This window comes from Cygnus atratus, chromosome 1 (assembly GCF_013377495.2).
Source record: "Cygnus atratus isolate AKBS03 ecotype Queensland, Australia chromosome 1, CAtr_DNAZoo_HiC_assembly, whole genome shotgun sequence".
Classification (NCBI taxonomy): domain Eukaryota; kingdom Metazoa; phylum Chordata; class Aves; order Anseriformes; family Anatidae; genus Cygnus; species Cygnus atratus.
In genome coordinates, this window is record NC_066362.1 from 64,013,191 (window position 1) to 64,030,984 (window position 17,794).

A 17,794-nucleotide genomic window follows, 5' to 3' on the forward strand; every position below is an offset into this window, starting at 1 on the left:
AAGATTTTATTAATTGATATGTGGAAAAACTCATCAACTCAGATTATTCAAAGAGGATAAATTACATACCACGTGTATTAGTTTTTGTTGATAAAGTTTATTCAAATGTTATTTTTTAACTCACTCATATATAAAAAGTCTCCTCCAAGGAGTTGTTCTTTCATTAGTCCTTTTCTTTAACAAACCTCAATTCTGGGACTTTGATGTGTTTCTCATTCAAGTCTTATTACACAAAATCAAAACAGATTACTAAAACCAGTATTTTTCTATACAACTTAATATTTTAAAAAGAACGTAAAGAATGACTTGTCTGTTGGATTACTCACTTGTTTTGCCAAGTGAGAAATGCAGCAGACAAAACTGAGCATATCCTACACTAACCAAGTAGCATTTTGGTATGATGAGGAAGGATAATGACGATATAAAAGCTTAAAATAGTAGCAGTTAGCGTGGATCGTTGAAACAGTCGCTGAATGTACGTGCCTTTTTATGTATCTGCTTTTACATCTGTATATCTCTTTTCTTTTTAGGTAACAGGTATAGTAGGCAGAGCGGATGTCCTAGCCTGTCTACTCTTTCTGTTGGCTTTTCTCTCCTATAATAGGTATGGATCCTTGGTGTCTGTTACGATATGATGGGATACTCTGGTCTGGGGAGAAAATCCATTGAGTTCTGGCTATTGCTGGTAGAGGTACTTCCTCCAGCACAGTGCTCTGGTCCCTGCTGCAGTTGTAGTGCCAAATAAGTGACGCTTATTAAAATATGTAAGCTTAAACAGAGAAATTGGCATTTAAGATGCCCTCTTCCATTAACATTACCAACTGACCATACACCAGAGGGGTGTTAGTAGAGCTGGACCTGAAATGACAAAGAAATGCTTTCAACTGAAGGCAAATTGTCTCTTTGGGGAGAAAAATCCAGTCTGTGAGAGTTCCGGGTCATGTCCAGACCATTAGTTGTGCTTTTCAGATGAAAACTTGACACTCTTTGAGGGTCTGTGTCCTAAAACTGTAACCGAACAAGCACAGATAAGAAATAGCTTTACTTGGATAGGGTTTCTGCCCTTTCACATTGCTGTTTCATTTAGGAACAGCACTGTGCCATCATGATCATGTGGAAAAGCTGCTTGTGTCCCTCTTGGGATGTTTGCTACAAATCTGTAGCACTGTTTTCATCTGAAGGTTTCAAAGGTGTAAAACTGGTAGTGACCCTGTAGGAAGTTTGATTTTTGTTTCTTACCTTTTGCCCTCTTTTACTTCTTTGCCCTACCTTTTACTTCCTCTGACTGTTTTAAGTCTACTTTGTCTTTCTGCTTGTCTCTTTTTCTTCTGCTGCTCAAGTTCCTGGTCTACCTCTCAATATTTGTGTTTTCCTTTCTGTCCTAGTGTCTAAACCTTTCTTCATTTATCAGCAAACAGTGTAGATCATTCACATGACTTATTACCAGGATCTTAAGAAATCAAGAAGTGCCTCAATATTTGTGTGAATGTAGTACATTTGAAAATAACAGAAAAACTAAAAATATGTTTGTCAAATCTCTTTTTCAGGAGTGTGGATCAGCTTTATGTTGGGGAACATTTCCCTCCCACTGCCTCCCCATTCTTTTTGCTGCTTAGTTTATTCCTTGGGACGTGTGCAATGCTGGTGAAAGAAACTGGAGTCACCGTGTTTGGTGTGTGCTTGGTTTATGACTTCTTTTCCCTCTCCTGCAACGCCCTCAAACTGTAAGTAATTGCTATGCTTGCTGTGCTTTCCAAGTGTTGCTGCCTGTATGTACAGAATATATGACACTGTACATAGCACGGTGGGAGATAGTCTAGCCCTGCTGAATTGGGTGGCAAGCATCTGACTGATTAGGAAGGCAGCAAGATTACATTCTGGTTTTGTTGTTTGTTTGTTACTCTATAGCTGCCTGTTAACTTTTGCTGGGTATATGGACCAGATGTGAAGATCTGATCGCTAAAATGCTCAGTTCACTCTGTCAAGACTAATATTTATTTTTTGCATGGGAGCTAAGACTGAAGCGTCAACATCTTAAAAATTCTCTATCTTAACTCCTTCCACTAGCAGCATCTACACGATTATTCAGTCACGACGTCGTGGTTGTAGAAATATGTTATGACTCTTAATAGTAAAATCAGGTTTGATCCTTCCTGTCCTTACAAAATGGAAAAAGAGGGAAAATATCCAGCCAATTCTGGAATGATTGGAATAATTAGCAGCTCTGAGCAGTTACTGGAGAAGAATCAAATCCTTTGAAGACGGTACCCCTCACCCTCTTAGCTTCACAATAACTATGCAGCTCTGCATCTTCATTAAAAGGCAGAAGTCTGTCAGTTGATAGAAGCTGTTTTATATGCATTTCTGTCCCGTACCACCCCTGCTACAGATTTGTCAATAAGTGAGCGAATGTAAGAACTTGCTGCCACTGATGATGGCAGATCTTGCTCTTGCCATCATTTCCCATGTTCCTACCTACATTGTCCCCTGGGCTCTGGAGCCTGTCCCACCCCTGCAGGAGCTAGTGTGCCTAGGCTGTAGGAAAGGACACTGAATTCGTGTTTCTGCAGTAGTGAATTAAATCAGCTCCCAGCAGGGTTTGGGGAGTTGGCTGAGAATTTCTCCTGTTTTGATCCGATGAGTAAGTCGTAATGGTGTCACTGGTGGGCAGGTAGCCAGCAAGGAGCTTTCTGGGGGCTGACAGCCGGCACATGGCTCGTAACGCTTGCATTTGCAGGCTGCTGGTCGGCGTTCCAGGAGCTGCCTGGCTGTAGATGACACAAATGTTCATTAACCTCAGGAAAATCTGTATCCCCTCTTCCCCCACCCCCCTAAATCTGCCCCTTCCCTTAGGTTTACTTCCCAGTGGCCTCTCTGTTTTTCCTGTGCTTCAGTGGCACCCAGTTGCCCAGATACGGCAGCTTGCAGCTCTGTAGTCCAGACGTGCTGCATTTTAATATTTGTTCTGGTTGTATGTATTGTGTACTTTTCTGTCTGTTTGTGGCACTCGGGGTTTTATGACTGCATATGAATATTTTTAAGGGGCAGCAGAAAACCAGCAGCCTCCTATGTGCTGCTGAAACTCATCTCCTTCTGCTCCTTCCTCCAACCGGTACAGATCCGAATTCTGTTTAAAAGAGGCAGAGCACCAGTTATTTTCTGCAACAAAACAATGAGGATTGTGGCATATTCTTCTCACGGTGCTTCCCACCACACCAGAGGTCCAGAGAAGAGTTTCACATGGGCGTGCTCGTCTGTTGTTGCTCTTGGGTCTCGCCCCCTAGTTCTAGTTAGGAACCGATAAGTCCTGTCCTCCCAGATCATATAGACTTTGTATTTTAGATTAAATAAAATGTCGTCTATTGCATGTTGTGCTGTTAACATAATGTTCAACCTTTTGGTAAGTAAACATGCGGGGAAAAAAATCCCTTAAAAGTCTTTTCTTATCTTTCCCGTTCCCCCTTCTTCCCCACTCCCCCCTGCTTTCCCGTTCGTCCCCTGATCAGGAGAAATGGGGGGATCCACCAGAGACCTGGCCGGCCGTGTGTGGCTTCGACCCCTGCCTCGCTGCCGGTCCCTGCGGCCGGCCGGGAGAACGGGAGGCATCGCTTCGCTCACAGGGGCGCCTGGAGCTCGTGCCACCCCACCTCGCCCGAGGAGCAGCGCAGCGGTGGCCTTCCTGTGCCCAGCAAAGCCATCTGGGCCATTCGGAGGTACTGACAGCCGCCTGGCCCTCTGCTGCACAGCTCGTCCTATCTTACTGTGTCAGTCCTGTTTTAGGCACTTTGAGCCTGAAATATGCTGGAATTTTTCTTCCCCTACTGGGGAGGAGGGAGAGGAGAAGGTAGGAGGAGGGGCAAGGGAAGAAAGAGAAGGGAACTGAAAAGTGCATTTCTTCTGCTTGGAAAAGGAGAATATTTATTTGAGGACTGTCCATGTCCTGAGACCTCCTATCCTGATATGATGCTGGTAGGCAATGCTCTCCTTCTCACCTTACTCACAGAGAAAACCAAAACTGTAATTCTAGCTTGAATGTGACGAGTGGGAACATGTGCAAGTGTACAATAATGTCTGAAGCGAGGCAAGTGCTATACATCTCTAAGTACACATCTGTGGGTGTAATTTCTACATGCATGTGTGCATGCACATATATCTATATGCGGGTGGGTGTGCGTGTTCATGTATGCATATGAAAGTAAAGGTGATGCCTGCTTCTGCTTTATGCCTCAGAGTTTGCATGTGACGGTGAAAGCTGGGCTCAGGCAGCAGCAGAGTGATTTTTACTGATAGCGTTCCAGCAGTTCTCAGCATGTTCATTGTGCGTCTCGTTTGGGAACGAAGGACTCTCCCTTAATTTAAGGCCGTGCTCTGACGTGGTGCCAGTGCTCTGTGGCCTTGTTCATTTTGAACAGCATTGAGTTGGGAAGAGTGTTTAGGAGGGTAAGAGTCAGCTCTGGGTCATGGATCTGTGCCAGGATGTTGGGTTTTCTTTCTTTTAACCTTGACCTTTGTATGGTCTCCCTGGTAGCCTTGCCTGCCAGCTTGCGCTTGGCCTGGCGATGGGCTTTCTTGTCTCCTTGGGCTCTGCAGAGAGAAATGGAGAAGGACTTTTCTGGAAATCTCTCTGAAGTCCAGTGAGGATTTTTCCCATGTCTCTCCCTCTCTCTGGAGGAAGCTGCCTTTTCTCTGTTTGTTTTACTCAACTGTTCCTCTTCAGTTAAGTTCACACCTTTGAGGCTCATGGTGGGGGTGGGAGAGAGAAAGAAGGGAAGGGCAGTCAGCTCTTCTGTCACAGAGATGCCCCCACTGACTGGTCCAAAGTGCCTTCAAGTATTTTGCATTATTGAAATTCAGAAGAAACCCTGAGCTGTAGAGAGGTGTTGGACTTGTGTTTTCTGGAAGGAGGAATAAGCTCTTACTATCGTGCTGAGGGGTGGTGGTTTCTGCTGGTTATCTCAGCTGCAGCCATCCCAGTGAGCAAACAGCAGGTTTTAGCATCAGCATGCTGCATTACTGCTGATTTTTGGTTTTTAGCTACAAAATAGTCACAGTATCATTTTATTTGGAGACCTATAATAGTGAATTGCCCCACACCACCTATTTTTTGCAGAAAGTGTTGTATTCCTTGATTAGGTCAGAAATATCTGCTGCAGTTCTTTGTTCGTTTAATCTTCCTGCTGCATCAGTATGTATGATATACAGGCTGTTACATGAAATCCATACCTTCTCACATCACAGAATCTGTTTGCTCTATATTTAGTCGAAATGGCTCGGCCCACTCAAGAGCTTCTACGATGCAGACTGATCGTCCTGGTGTTTAGTCTGATGGGTCTGACTTGTGTGCGGTTGGTTTTTTTGGCCTTGTTTTTAACAAAGAGTAGAGTGGGTTTGGCTGTGGTGCCTCTGTGTGTGGGAACCCGTGACAGAAGAATGACGAGGAAGTTGAGACTTTTCCGAGTGGCTTAGTGCCAGCTGCTCCCCTACTCAGACTCTGCTGCCAGTTGGGAACAGCTTCTAAAGTGTTTTGTTTGTTTGTTTGTTTTCTTTCTTTTTTTTTTAAATTCGTTTCTTCTCCTGTATCCCAAAATGAGTAGAACAATTAGATGAGCACAGATGACCCCTGTTCATTCTGATATGCCAGGCCAGAATGGGCTGTCCAAGTGCCTCTTGTACCATCTTGCCCCTAAAGTTTAGTACCTGGTGGGGAAGAGTAATCTGAGCACAGGCAGTGGTGCAGCTGATATTCATTCCTGACCTTTCTTCTTTCCCTATTTCTTTAAATGCTTTCATTCTCTTTGTATTTGTTCCTCATTTTCACAGACAGATACTACGTTGGAGAGTACCAATGTAAGAAATACCTCCTGTTTTCCTGCATCTTCTTGTTCTTTGTTTCTTTTGCCCCTTTTTCTTTCTTCCCTCCTATTGTTCCTTCCCATGATCTTTGCTTTATACTTTTTCCAGACACTTTCCTCCTGCCCTTCTTTTTGGGACCATCCCTTTCTTACACCAGGGGAAGGCCTCAGGTCTTCTGGCCTTTTCAGGGGGACGGCAGAGGTGGTGTTGCAGAGACGGTGCATGTGGGATGGCTTCAGAAGCAACTTTTTAATGCTGCCAACTGGCATTTGCTTTTCTGCAGCTGCCTCTTCAAATGTTGTAAAGGATTTCATGGCAAATAGAGCTCTGCATGTACATAGCTGCTTTCTTTTTCAAAAGGGGCTCTCGTGGCATAAGCCTCTCAGCTCCTCTTTTCAAGTGACAGTGTGCAACGCGCTTGTGACGACCCGTTGTGTGACAGCTCGCTGGGGGGTGCCCAGAGCGGAGCTGGCTCAGACCCGGTGGCTGAAAGGAAAGCTTGGTGCGACACGCTCGTGTGGTGGCCGGGCCTGTCAGCTCTGGGAGGAAGCCTGGGACGCGTTAAGGGATCCCGCTGTTCTGTCAGGATTTTCCCCTGACGTTTGTATACACAAAGTCCAGGCAAGATCTTCCCTGCTCTCATACCTTACAGGAATGAGGGCTGCTTTGCTCTTGGCATTCCTGTTCCCTGAAGTAATCGTGGTTTTGATACCTCTGAAGGCACTATTAGGTCAGATAATATCCTCTTGTTGGAGGGGGATTATATTCATGGAAAGACAGCCTCATAGAGCCTGGGCAATCTGACCAGTGCCAGCTTGTCTAATGTCAAAGTTTACTAGGCACTTTAAAAAAAACAAATACGCTGCTACAGCATTTGTTCCTTAAATAGCTCAAACAGATACAGCATTTTCAAGAGATCTTCTCAAATATTAACCACAGGGAGCGTGCTTGCAGATGTATGGAACTGCAAGTTTAAATGTGTTGCAGCACAGTGACCCAAAACGACGTCCACGTCATCTGGAAGGCTGGGGACCACCACCAAATCATGTGGCTGTGGTCCTCCCCTCATTCCATTTGCTGCCTCCTGTCACAGGACAGATTAAAATAGCTTAAATACTTTCTGTGTGCAGTCCTTCTCTAGTGCTATTGGCATATTATATGAGGTGAAGTAGGAAGCGGGCAAAGCAATTGCTCTATTAAAATACAATCCATCTTTTTAGAAAAATAAATCCTTAATATTGATGAAAAAAGATAAGAGGAAAAAAATAGAAATTGCTGTCAAATATACAAAATTAATTACACAGTTTCTCCTCTGTAACTGATGTTTCTCTGACTTGCGTAGGTCAGCAAAAGGGAAGGGAAAAGATTTAAAAACTCTGAAGTTGGAGGTTGGTTGAGCACAGTCAGGTAGCTTCAGGTACCTTCCCTAGAGCACCAGGCTGCTAGCTGTAAACTCTTAATTTGAATAAAATCGTTGTGCACTGCTTGATCTGTACTTCTAGGTACTTGTAGTGTGATCAGTTAGGTTTCTAGATAATAATAATTTACTATGTATCATTCTACTAAAGCAAACTGAAAAATGCAGGAAAACATAATGGAGGAGTTAAGGGAATCATTCTAATTAGCAGTAACTGGAGCTAGTTATGGAAATTCCTGGTGCAGAGAGATTTCTGTTCTTCGTTACCGTGTGCTCTTATCTTTGGCTACCCAGTGAGTGCGCGGGTTGCAGTCCTGAGTGCATTCAGGAGTAAGGAATGAGTTAGTCTGGATGAAGTGGCAGGATTTATCACCACGATTTAGTACAGTTTTCGGGGACACTGGCATATACTACTGAAGTGAGGTAACTAGGATCTCTTACAAGTTTGATCAGTGTCCCTGAGTTTTAAGACCTGAAAGAGGTTAGTGACCATATATGCCCTCCCATGTAATGCAAACGGAGAACGGAAGAGAGGAACTTTCACATCAACCTTTACTTCTGTTTGGGATGAAGCCAGGGCTTCAGTGCTTTCACTATGGTAGTGCAGTATAGGATCATGGGGTGGTTTGGACTGGAAGAGACCATAAAGACCATCTGGTGCCACCCCCTTACCATGGGCAGGGACACCTCCCACCAGCCCAGGCTGCCCAAAGCCCCATCCAGCCTGGCCTTGAACACCTCCAGGGATTGGGCAGCCACAGCTTCTCTGGGCAGCCTGTGCCAGTGCCTCACCACACTCACTGAGAAGAGTTTCTTCCTCATGTCTAATATAAATCTACCATCTTTTAGTTTAAAACTGAGAGTGGAGTCTTTATTATCGAGAGATATCAGTGCCAATACCTCATTGCACACCATAGTGATACTCTGTTTGATCCTTGAAGATACTTAACAAGAACAATAAGCGTAAAGCAACAAGTTGTCATAGTTCCTTGTGCAAGTTGTGTGCATAGTTGGTCATTTGCTTTTTCTTGATTTGCTGAACCCACTGTTAAATGAAAATTGGTATCTATTTTTTGATTATTTTTCCTTACAAAGCCGTATATCGTTACAGTCACGTCACGTCATACATGCCTCATGCTCATCATTGCTAAGTGCTGTCTAACCCGTGACCTCCCCCTCATAACACTTAGTAACCCTGGTGGTTTTGAGCTTTGTAAATGAGTCTGTAGTGGGACCACAGTCAAAGCTTCAGGCATTCTTGGAAAACAAAACTCCTCAATAACTTGCATGCTTTTGAAACAGAAACCTCTGTTTATCTTTGGTCATCTAGAAACTGATTGTTAGTGATTTAGCTGGGGAGGCTCTTCCCTTGGAATTGACAATAGACCAGTTTTAATGCGTCTGTTTTCCGTGTACCCTAGCCATTGCATTGGTTTATTCTTTGTGCATGTTTCTTTCTTGCTTGCTTGCCAAGTGACAGAATGAGAGAAGAAGCAGGTGTACTTGGAGCTGTGCCCAGCATTGTCATTTTAAATCTCTGCATACGTGCAAAAGAGATCGAGGGAGCTCACTGCGTGTTAGCACTGTGGGATCCATGCAGAAAGCCCATTGATCCAAAATTCAGCTAAATTCGTGAGGTTGTAGCAGCAATAAATGTGATCTGATGACTAAACCGGCAGCAATGTTGTTTCCTTTTGCAGTAGCAGGGGAAGGGAAATGGAAAGACCCTTCAGAACATGGTGCATTCCAGAGATGTCTGCGCTGGCCCAACGATTGATATACTATGAGGAAAAGTATGTTGAGGTCATAATGTATCTTCCCCGTGTCCTAGTGCAGCGTGCACGGTCCGTGTTTGAGCTGAACCAGATGCTGTTCACCAACATGAAGGAATGGAGGGAGAGGTGGGGGAAGAAGTGCTGATACATGTGACCTGCAACTGGGTAGAAAGTGAATGATTTTGATTCAGCTTTACCTCACTAAGTGCTAAAGGGACTTCTTATCTAAATCTTGTGTAGCAATGGTTTTTTTTTTTGTGTTTTTTTTTTTTTAAACAAACTAACTTGGCAGTGTAGCACATTTTCTGCTTTAACATGAAATTTCTGTTCAAAAAACAGAAGTGTCAGCTGTGTTTCTAATGCTTCCCTTGCAACACAGTGTAATACTTCCTGGATCCATAACTATTATAGGCAGAATAGTGTAGTGGGTTTCTTAGATACAGGATTTCATTCGTGTAAACTAAGATTTTCTCGAATTTGTCAGAGGGAGTTTTATAGCAAGGCATTGCTCAGAATATGAAATTGCCTGGGTAATAGAAGTGCTACGAAGATTTCTTAGAACTTTCTTAAACTTCAGGAAGCCATTCTGTTGCATTCATGTATCCTGAAGGTGGTTGCATTCGTACCTAAAGCACAGCAGAAGAAAAGCACTGCATACCTCTGACAAAACACTAAGGTCTGACTATTATTTATTTTCATCAGGTGAACATACAACACAGGAGAGCCTGGATCCTTGACGTGGCCTGACTTTGCAAATATCAAAGCAATAGTTGGTAGAGAAATGCAAGGATGGTGGCCTGGTTGAGGATTCAGTCTGTGGTGAAAAAGGTCTGGGAGTCTAGCAGTCAAAATTTTATTTTCTAGGAAAGCAGAATGAGTAACCTGGAGCATTAAGCCTAGACTTTTCTCTTCCTTCCTCTCTCATCAATGATCTCCTGAGGGCTGTGAGCCTTTGATAAGAAAGGAGCATTCTCATAGTCTGTGATGTTCTGGGCGATGTTTGGTGTTAGATTGTCTCCATGTGAAAGGAGAGAAAGCTAAGTACTGAATGGTTGCTGGCTGTACACTGATTTTTTTGGGGAACTGCAGTTTAAAATTGAACAGAACATGACGATCCAGTTTTGCCCCAAAAGACAAGTAGGACCCTGAGTCCCAAGACCTGAGAAGGCACAGCATGTACTGAAAGAGAAGAGATTAGATAAGCGTCATCGTTATCTTGGTAGCTGTGGGATGCTTCTTGTATGTGTTGCAAGCTTTTTTTAGTTGTAGCAGGTTTGCTAAGGCTCTGCCATTCTCTCTTTTTAGTAAGCTTAAGTTATGAATGAAGTTCAGCCCCGTCTGGGGAAGTGTATCGCAGAGGTGGATTTGGCCAGCGGTTTACTTTTCTCTGAACTCATTTCTTTAGATCATTTTTCCATTGCGAGTCTGAGCTCTAGCACTAGCTACTGCTGTGTCCGTGTCCTGTCCTTTCAGGAAATGTTCCCTAGCAATAACGTGTGAATCTTCTTCCACTCCTTTGCCTACAGTCAGTGATGATATTTAATGTCATGCTCAGATGGTACCTGAGGCCACCAGAAGGCTTTGTTAGAGTCTAGAAACACAGGAAAAGTGGGTGTCCTATGCTTAAAGCCTTGGATTCAGCCCTGGATTTCAGTGCTCTGGTCTGTGACTGTCTTCCACAGAAGCCTTGTGTAGTCTTGGGAAAACAGTTACATCTCCCTGTGCCCACTGTGCGTGCTGGAAGATGACGCACAGTAATGCATGCTTCCTTTCTACCTCCATTTGTGTGGTATGGTTGTTGTTTTAAGACTGTAAATTGCTAAGGTCAAGGACTGTCTCTCTTGTGCATGCTTGTGGCCTTACGTGTCTTATTATTTGAAATGTGCAAGTGCTACTTCAATACAAGTAATTGAACTCATTGCTTGCTAGCTAAAGTTTACTTAAAAACAGCACCGCTTTGGTATGATGATGACTAATGTTGCATGCACACACAAAAAGGCATATTTAGACATCATGAGGGCTGCAAAACTCTGTGGCCACCAGGTAGGAGCAACCTGGCTCTTTTGGCCCCGTTATGTGTTTATTTTATGGCAGTCTTTAATTACATGATCATGTACCATTTTTTCTGCGTGATCCATGCTCTGTTCAATGCCCAGAATGAATGGTGCTCACTTAATGAGCGTCTATTCAATATTTTGTTTCTTCCTTGTCCAGAGCACAGCCCTATGCCCTGCTTACTTCACGTCCTTCGAGTCCTGCTCCAAGACAGATTAACCTCTCAATAGTTTCTCGGTGTAGAAACTACTAAGTGCTGGTATTTTCTTGCAGTTTGTTGCTTCAATCTATAATCTTTCGAATTACTCTTGGCATAGTTTCTGGATGTGTAATTTTGAAGAAACAAGAAAAGTGAATAAACAGAAACTTTGCAGAGGGTTGCCACGCGGGTGCGAGCAGTTGAAACCTTTGGATCCACCTCGTTGACATTTGCCACTCGAGTGAGCAGACTAGCTGGTGGCAGCAGCAGGTTGCACTCTGGAGGAGCGAGTGTTAGAGGAGGTGGGGGACTTTTCCCCTTCGGTATTTGCTGACAGAGGAGGCATGATTACATGATGTTCTCTTCAGACTTGGAGAGAAATAAACCCTGGCATGTGCAGCTTCTCCTGGCAGCCTCTTCCTGCCTCTCCCCAGTTTGTTGTCCTGCCCTGTCTCTTCCAGCCCGCCCTTGTTTCTTCCCTTGCTTGCTCTTCCTTAGTCATTTAATTGCTTCCAGTCTTTGCTCCTCAGGCTTTGCTGTTTGGATCATCTTGCTTTGCCTAAAAGTTGCTGTGATAAACCTCTCCTCCCATTATCCTTCCTGTATTCCCAGCCCCACAGACTTTGCCCGGCTGATTCAAGGGCCCCACCTGTGTCCTTGTCCTGTGTATTGCATCTCCTACACGTGCTCCCCACTCCTCCAGCTTGCAAACTCCTGCTGTGGGAGCTTTGCCCAGCTAGTGGACAAGGTCCCTCTGGGACCACCAGCAAGGTCCCACCAGCTGTCTCCTTACTTATCTTCTTCTCCCCTCTACATGGGTTTCTGGTCTGCGGGCCCCAATGTCTGCTTGCCTTTCAGTCTCTTTCCTCCATCTGTGTGGGTTCAGTTCTCCTCTGCTCTGCACCAAAATGAGGAGATTTCCCTGGGTTTGAGGAGGAGGGAGCATGGAGAGCCAGGCAAAGCTGGGGAGCTGCTTTGCTGTGGCATGGAGCCACGGCTGGCTGCGTGGCTGGCCTACTTGTACGTGGAAAAGCCCACGCTTGTGCACGCAGTCATTGACACAGAAGAGGCTTGGTTTTAAGTTTTGACTTCCTTCGTTGGATCATTTTAGCTGCTCTTCTGGATGGTGTTTTTTGGTGTCACAGTACAGAATGAAACCTCTCTTCCTCTTTTAAACCCTTCCAAGAAGGAAGTGGAAAGTAAATAATATCCTGGGGATTATTAGTGTGTGACAGTGTACAGGAGGCTCTGTTTATTTCAGTGAGCAGGAAATAAATTCAAGTAGTTTGGCTTCATGTGCATTAAGTGCCAGAATAAAGGCACAAGACTGACCGATGGTAGTTTTCTTAGACGACGACGACTTAACATCTGCTAGCTATTTTTTTAAGGATGACTTTTTAGTCTTTTAAAGATCTGTTAGATTTTCATTTAGTCCATGGGAATCCATTTTTGTGAATTCATAAGTGGGAAATAGGCCTGGGACAGAGAACCACACACAGGAAGATGGAATAAGGAGGAAAAGCTGACCACCAGTTTTGTTTTTTATCTCCCATCTTCTGAAAGGTGCTGATCACTTGTTCATCCATGTGCAGAGGGAGCAGGGCTTTTTATCTTGTTAGCGAGACTTGCGTTTAAACTCTGCAGTTGCAGTCACTTTATTGTACGCTGGCCTGCTCCATTCCCTGTGTTGCTAATTGGAAATCCCTGATTTGTAGGTGCAGTCTGTGTGTCCCGGAGTTGACTCACAGGAGACTCTGTTCATTCCCCTTACTTCACAGGACTGCCTTTCTATTCACAGTTCATGGCAGTCTCATTAAATTGCCGTTTGAAACAGCAGCGTGTCTGTGTTCATTGGCTTCCTCTGAAAGCCCGGTAAACCAGTGTCAAGGAATTAACAGTGGCTGAGAAACAGAAAAACCTTAATGGCTTGCCAGGTTATTTTCCTTGCAGTAAGTCTTGGGTAGATGACACAGAATGATATTCCAGTCACCCGGAAAACAATAATAACCAAAAAAAAAAAAAGAAAGAAACAACACACCTGAAGATAGATGAAGTCCAGATTATTTACAGACATTTCCCCAGACCTAATCTAATTGTGCAGTTTCTCTCTTCTGTCTTTGACTTCCAGGTACTTTTGGACATGTAGGGAAACTTCTAGGCTGTTCTCAGGATTGAAGGATTCAGCTGTAACTTTTTACATCATTTATGACTGGATGCTTTCTGAGCTGGTCCAGTTCTCCTTCAAGAACCTGATAATCGCAGCATGCATTACCTGAAGGACAGCAGAGCTAAGTTACATGGCTTTAAGTTTCACAGGCTGATACAAACTATCATCTCAAATCATGAGGACTTTGAGACCATCAAATTTGACTTTAGGTGGATGGCTACAGTTGTGTGGCAAGGGTTACTTTGATTTTCAAAGTGAAGTAGCTGTTGAGATTTAGTATTTCATTTAAAAGAACAAAATCTGTTAGTATATCTAATGCTTTTCTCCTCCTTCCTGTATGCTTTCCAAGATGGATAGATCCTTCCCTGACTGAAAACTTCATCTTCAACTCAATCTAAACTTTCTAGTGGTAGTAAACCACTTCCACATTTTAATTAAGTTATCCCAATATGCTTTTCCAACTAGTTCATTAGAAACCTTAATCCTGTACTTGTCTTCGAAATGCTGCAATGCACATTTCTCTCCTGACTGCAAGTCTTTGATGCAGATTTTTTAGCTATCTGCTAAACAGTTTGAAGAATGGGAATGTCCAGGAAGCTGTAGCACAGAAGGGACTCTTGTAAATGCATTCTGCATTCCCAAACATCTGTGCTTAAATTTAGATAATGGCCGAAGCAAGCCTTTCAAGACACCACTTGCACCAGTGCTGCTGGAGCAGTGCTATCGATTGCTTGCCCCCAAGCCCGACAGGTCCCACAGTATCTGGCCGTGCTCTGCTCTGCCTTGTGGATTCTCATTACCTGCTGCAGCTGATCATGAGATGGCTTAAAAGAAAATCTTCCACTGGAGTATGTGGTGGGGGTTATTATTTAAGATCCATTCTTGAGGTTAAATTTGGTTGTCTTGAAATAACATTCGTTTACCATCTGGATGATGCAGTTGTTACCTCTGTTTAAAGCTGTCATGCCAGTGTGTTTGCTGTAGGTCGTCTGTTTCATGGCTGGGGTCTAGAGGTCTGCTAAAATCTCTTCTTTTATGACCTATGAATCCCTTGTTCTTTGCAAATCGGGGTAGAGTCAGGAAAAATAAGGCATAAAATGTGTATGTTGAAACTAACTATGGTTGCACTTCAGTTTTACTAATATAGAAACTATGAAATAAAATACAATTCCTTCTAATTTGTGAAAGGTGACAATAAACCTATTGGGCTTTCAGCTAAGAAGAAGAAAATTAAAAGGAATAACAGTCTTATCTCTGTTTTCCATGGAGGCAAAGGCTGCATTTACTGTTCAAAGTAAAGTTCAGGGAAAGAGTAGTTGTCAGTCAAGGATGGAAGGGAGAGAAAACAATACTTTTATTTCCTTCCCATAAAATGCAGTTTTGTCTGATCATACAACATTATTACATGTATTGTTCTTGCAAACTATGTGAGGAATTTCTGCAGAGAAAAAGCTGCTATAAAATTATGTATTTTGGTTCTCTTGCAATATTTTGACTTCGCTTGATTTTAATTGCATTTAACAATAATCTCTGCCTAATCTCATGACAGCAGCTTATATCACTGTTGTGCCTGTGAGTTATCTGTAAATGTCTGAAGCAGAGATGTTTCTTTTGTATTTTAATAATAAGCTCACTTGATTGATTATTGTTGTTCTGCCTTTTCTCCCCCCTTCTCTCCAGTGTTAATTATGTCACGCATTTATTTCAGAAGATGAATCGCTTAAAGTACAAGCATGAGGATACAAGCAGCAGCAATTTTCATCTTTAGAAAACTGTTACCTGGTTTGTGATCCGAATGGCTGTTGATGCCAGTCATTCTAGTCTCTCCATTACAGATCAGTATTCCTTTGCTAAGCTTGGCTGACATACTGTGGTTTCACACATTACCCTCATCCTGAGTGGTAACTCCATCATGGAATTACTCAATGAGTGAATTCTTTCACTCATTGCCCAAATATGCTTTGGAGATGATGGATAACTTTCCGTCCAGAGGGTATTTGTTCATGCATCTGGTCCAGTGCTATGCATGAATATGATGAATACAGGAATTTTTGCATGGTATTTCTTCAGAAAAAAATAGACATTATAGGAACACTGTACCAAACTAGTGGTCCATCTACCTCTAGTGCCTGTTTTCTGACTGTGGACATTACTAGAAGCTCACAGGGAAAAAAAAATGGGAAAGAGGCCAGTACAGGGTTAGTTTTCCTCACCATAAGCTCTGAAAATGTGCCAGTCAGTGATTTAGAGACTGTGGACCTGGAGGCTTTATCTGGAGCACTGTGTTTCAGATTCTCCATGGGCCTGTCCTCTGTGGAGCTGCTTAATTCATTTTTTAGACCTGTTTTGTCCCCTGACTTTGACATCTCATCACAATGAGTTCTGTGATTTGATGGCGCACAGTCTGAGAAAGTCTTTCCCTTTGCTTGAAAACTGATAATTTAGTTGTGATAAGAAGTAGAATGTAATTTTTCTGGTTCACTATACCAAACTCTTCAGCATCTTTACATGTACTCCTTTTCCAGGCTGGACAGTCCTTTTTCTGTTGTATATCTCCTCATGCAAAAGCTATTCCATATATCTGATGAGCCTTATTACATTTCTCTGTACCTCTTCTAACTTATTAGATCCTTTGAAAATTGTACAGAAGAAGGGAAAATCTCGGAATAACATGCAGTACTCCAGATGCAGGGGCACGCTGGGATTTTATTGAGTCTATTATTGCTTGTTGTTTCTGTTCTGTTTCTTTATAAATGTGCTGGATCCTTATGCTATTCACAAGCTGCATTTTCAGTGCTGATTTATGCCACCACCTTTTTTTATTATTATTTATTCTTTTGTCCTGACTGCAAGCATTGCAGTCTGTGTAGATAAATGAGATGTACAGTAAAAACATGAATGGAAAATGTGAGTATCTTTTATTAGTGTGTTTTGAATTCTGTGGCGGAAAAGCATCCTGCTGATCGCCCAGCCTGTTCCCCATTAGAGGGAAAAGGGTGGAGCAAGGCGTTGAACTCAGCTGAGATGTGCCTGGCTGATTTCAGGGCCAGAGGGAACACCACCAAACTCTGTAGCTGCAGCATCTGGGCCTCAGTTACATCGGTATGAGTTTAAGATGCTTCCTCCCTTTCTTAACTGCTGCTTGGGGGTAAGTAATAACTCAAAGTAACCTGGCTTGGGTAAAGCTCATGGGTTTCCACAGGCACAGACTCATGAGACTGTTTCTCACTGCTTTTTCTCAACGTCAGCAGTTTTCTCCTCTGCAATGTAGTTGTAGTGTGAAGGGGCCACAGCCAGTATGTCAGCTGCCAAGGACCCCCAGCATGCGTGTCCCCTCCATTCTCGGTGTGTTTGTGCTCCCTCAGCTAGGGAGCAGTGGTACCTCCAAAAACTCAAGGGCAGCAGTTCCCAGTATTTGCTCAAATTCATGAAGAAAATCTGACGTAAAGCAGAGGCTGAATCCAGGATTGCCTAAGCCTCAAGCAAATCCACCTCAGCAAGCCTTCTTTCTTTGCCAGTAAACTGTCAATTTCTCTCCTGATTTCTTGAAAAGATAAAGCCAGAGTCCACTGCATCTCCCTCTCCCCTTTCCAGCAAGCTGAAAGCTTCAGCATTTGCTGTCTTCAAGTAAGAAGATGTAGACAGCCCAAGCCATGATAGCTGCTGTCCTAGGGCTTGCATGTCACAATTTGTTGTGGTATTTACTTTGATCTGATTTGGCCTCTGTACTCCACCAAAAGCACCTTTCAGTGTGAATTCTCTTAATTAATTGTGGTTTTGTCTTTCAATTGCTTTTAAAAGAGACACGTTCTCAGATGGTGGTAGAAGAGGAGGGAGATGTTTTTCCTCTGTGCAAAAGCCATGCTTTGGTTGTAGACCACAGGCTTTCTCTGTTCTCCATCGTGCTCTGTGAGTCTGCTGTGCTGGCACATTTAAGGTGCAGTTTCCTGGGTGCCTGCAAATGCCAGCACCAAGTGAGAACCCTCAGAGGTATCCCAGGCCAAATGAGCAGCTTTCTAATAACGATGATGACTTTAATATTGCAGCATCCTGTCTCCACAGAGCAGTAAGTTAATTATGAGGCGTGAATAAGGAATATGTTTCACAGTGCCTTGGCAATTTTCTGAGTTCACTGATCCATAAACAAGATTATTCCCTAATAGTCCTTCATCTCTGCCATTATTACACAAGGATGTTCAACTTTAAATTAAATTAAAAATGATCATCTTTAAAGTTTGTTGAGCCATGGCTAATCTTTTGAGAGTGTTTCCAGGATTAACTATTTTTAAATTGCATAGTTATCTGGGGAGAAATATTTTGCCGTTCCT

General features: G+C 43.2%; 1 protein-coding gene across 1 annotated transcript in view; it reads left to right on the top strand.

The window, feature by feature from the left end:
* TMTC1 (transmembrane O-mannosyltransferase targeting cadherins 1) overlaps positions 1-17,794 on the top strand; it is a 151,239-nt gene that overhangs the window by 13,216 nt on the left and 120,229 nt on the right. Inside the window, exons 3-5 of the mRNA XM_035550707.2 lie at positions 531-604; positions 1,548-1,724; positions 3,507-3,713. Coding sequence (XP_035406600.1) covers positions 531-604; positions 1,548-1,724; positions 3,507-3,713 — 458 coding nt within the window. The remainder of the gene's footprint in view (positions 1-530; positions 605-1,547; positions 1,725-3,506; positions 3,714-17,794) is intronic.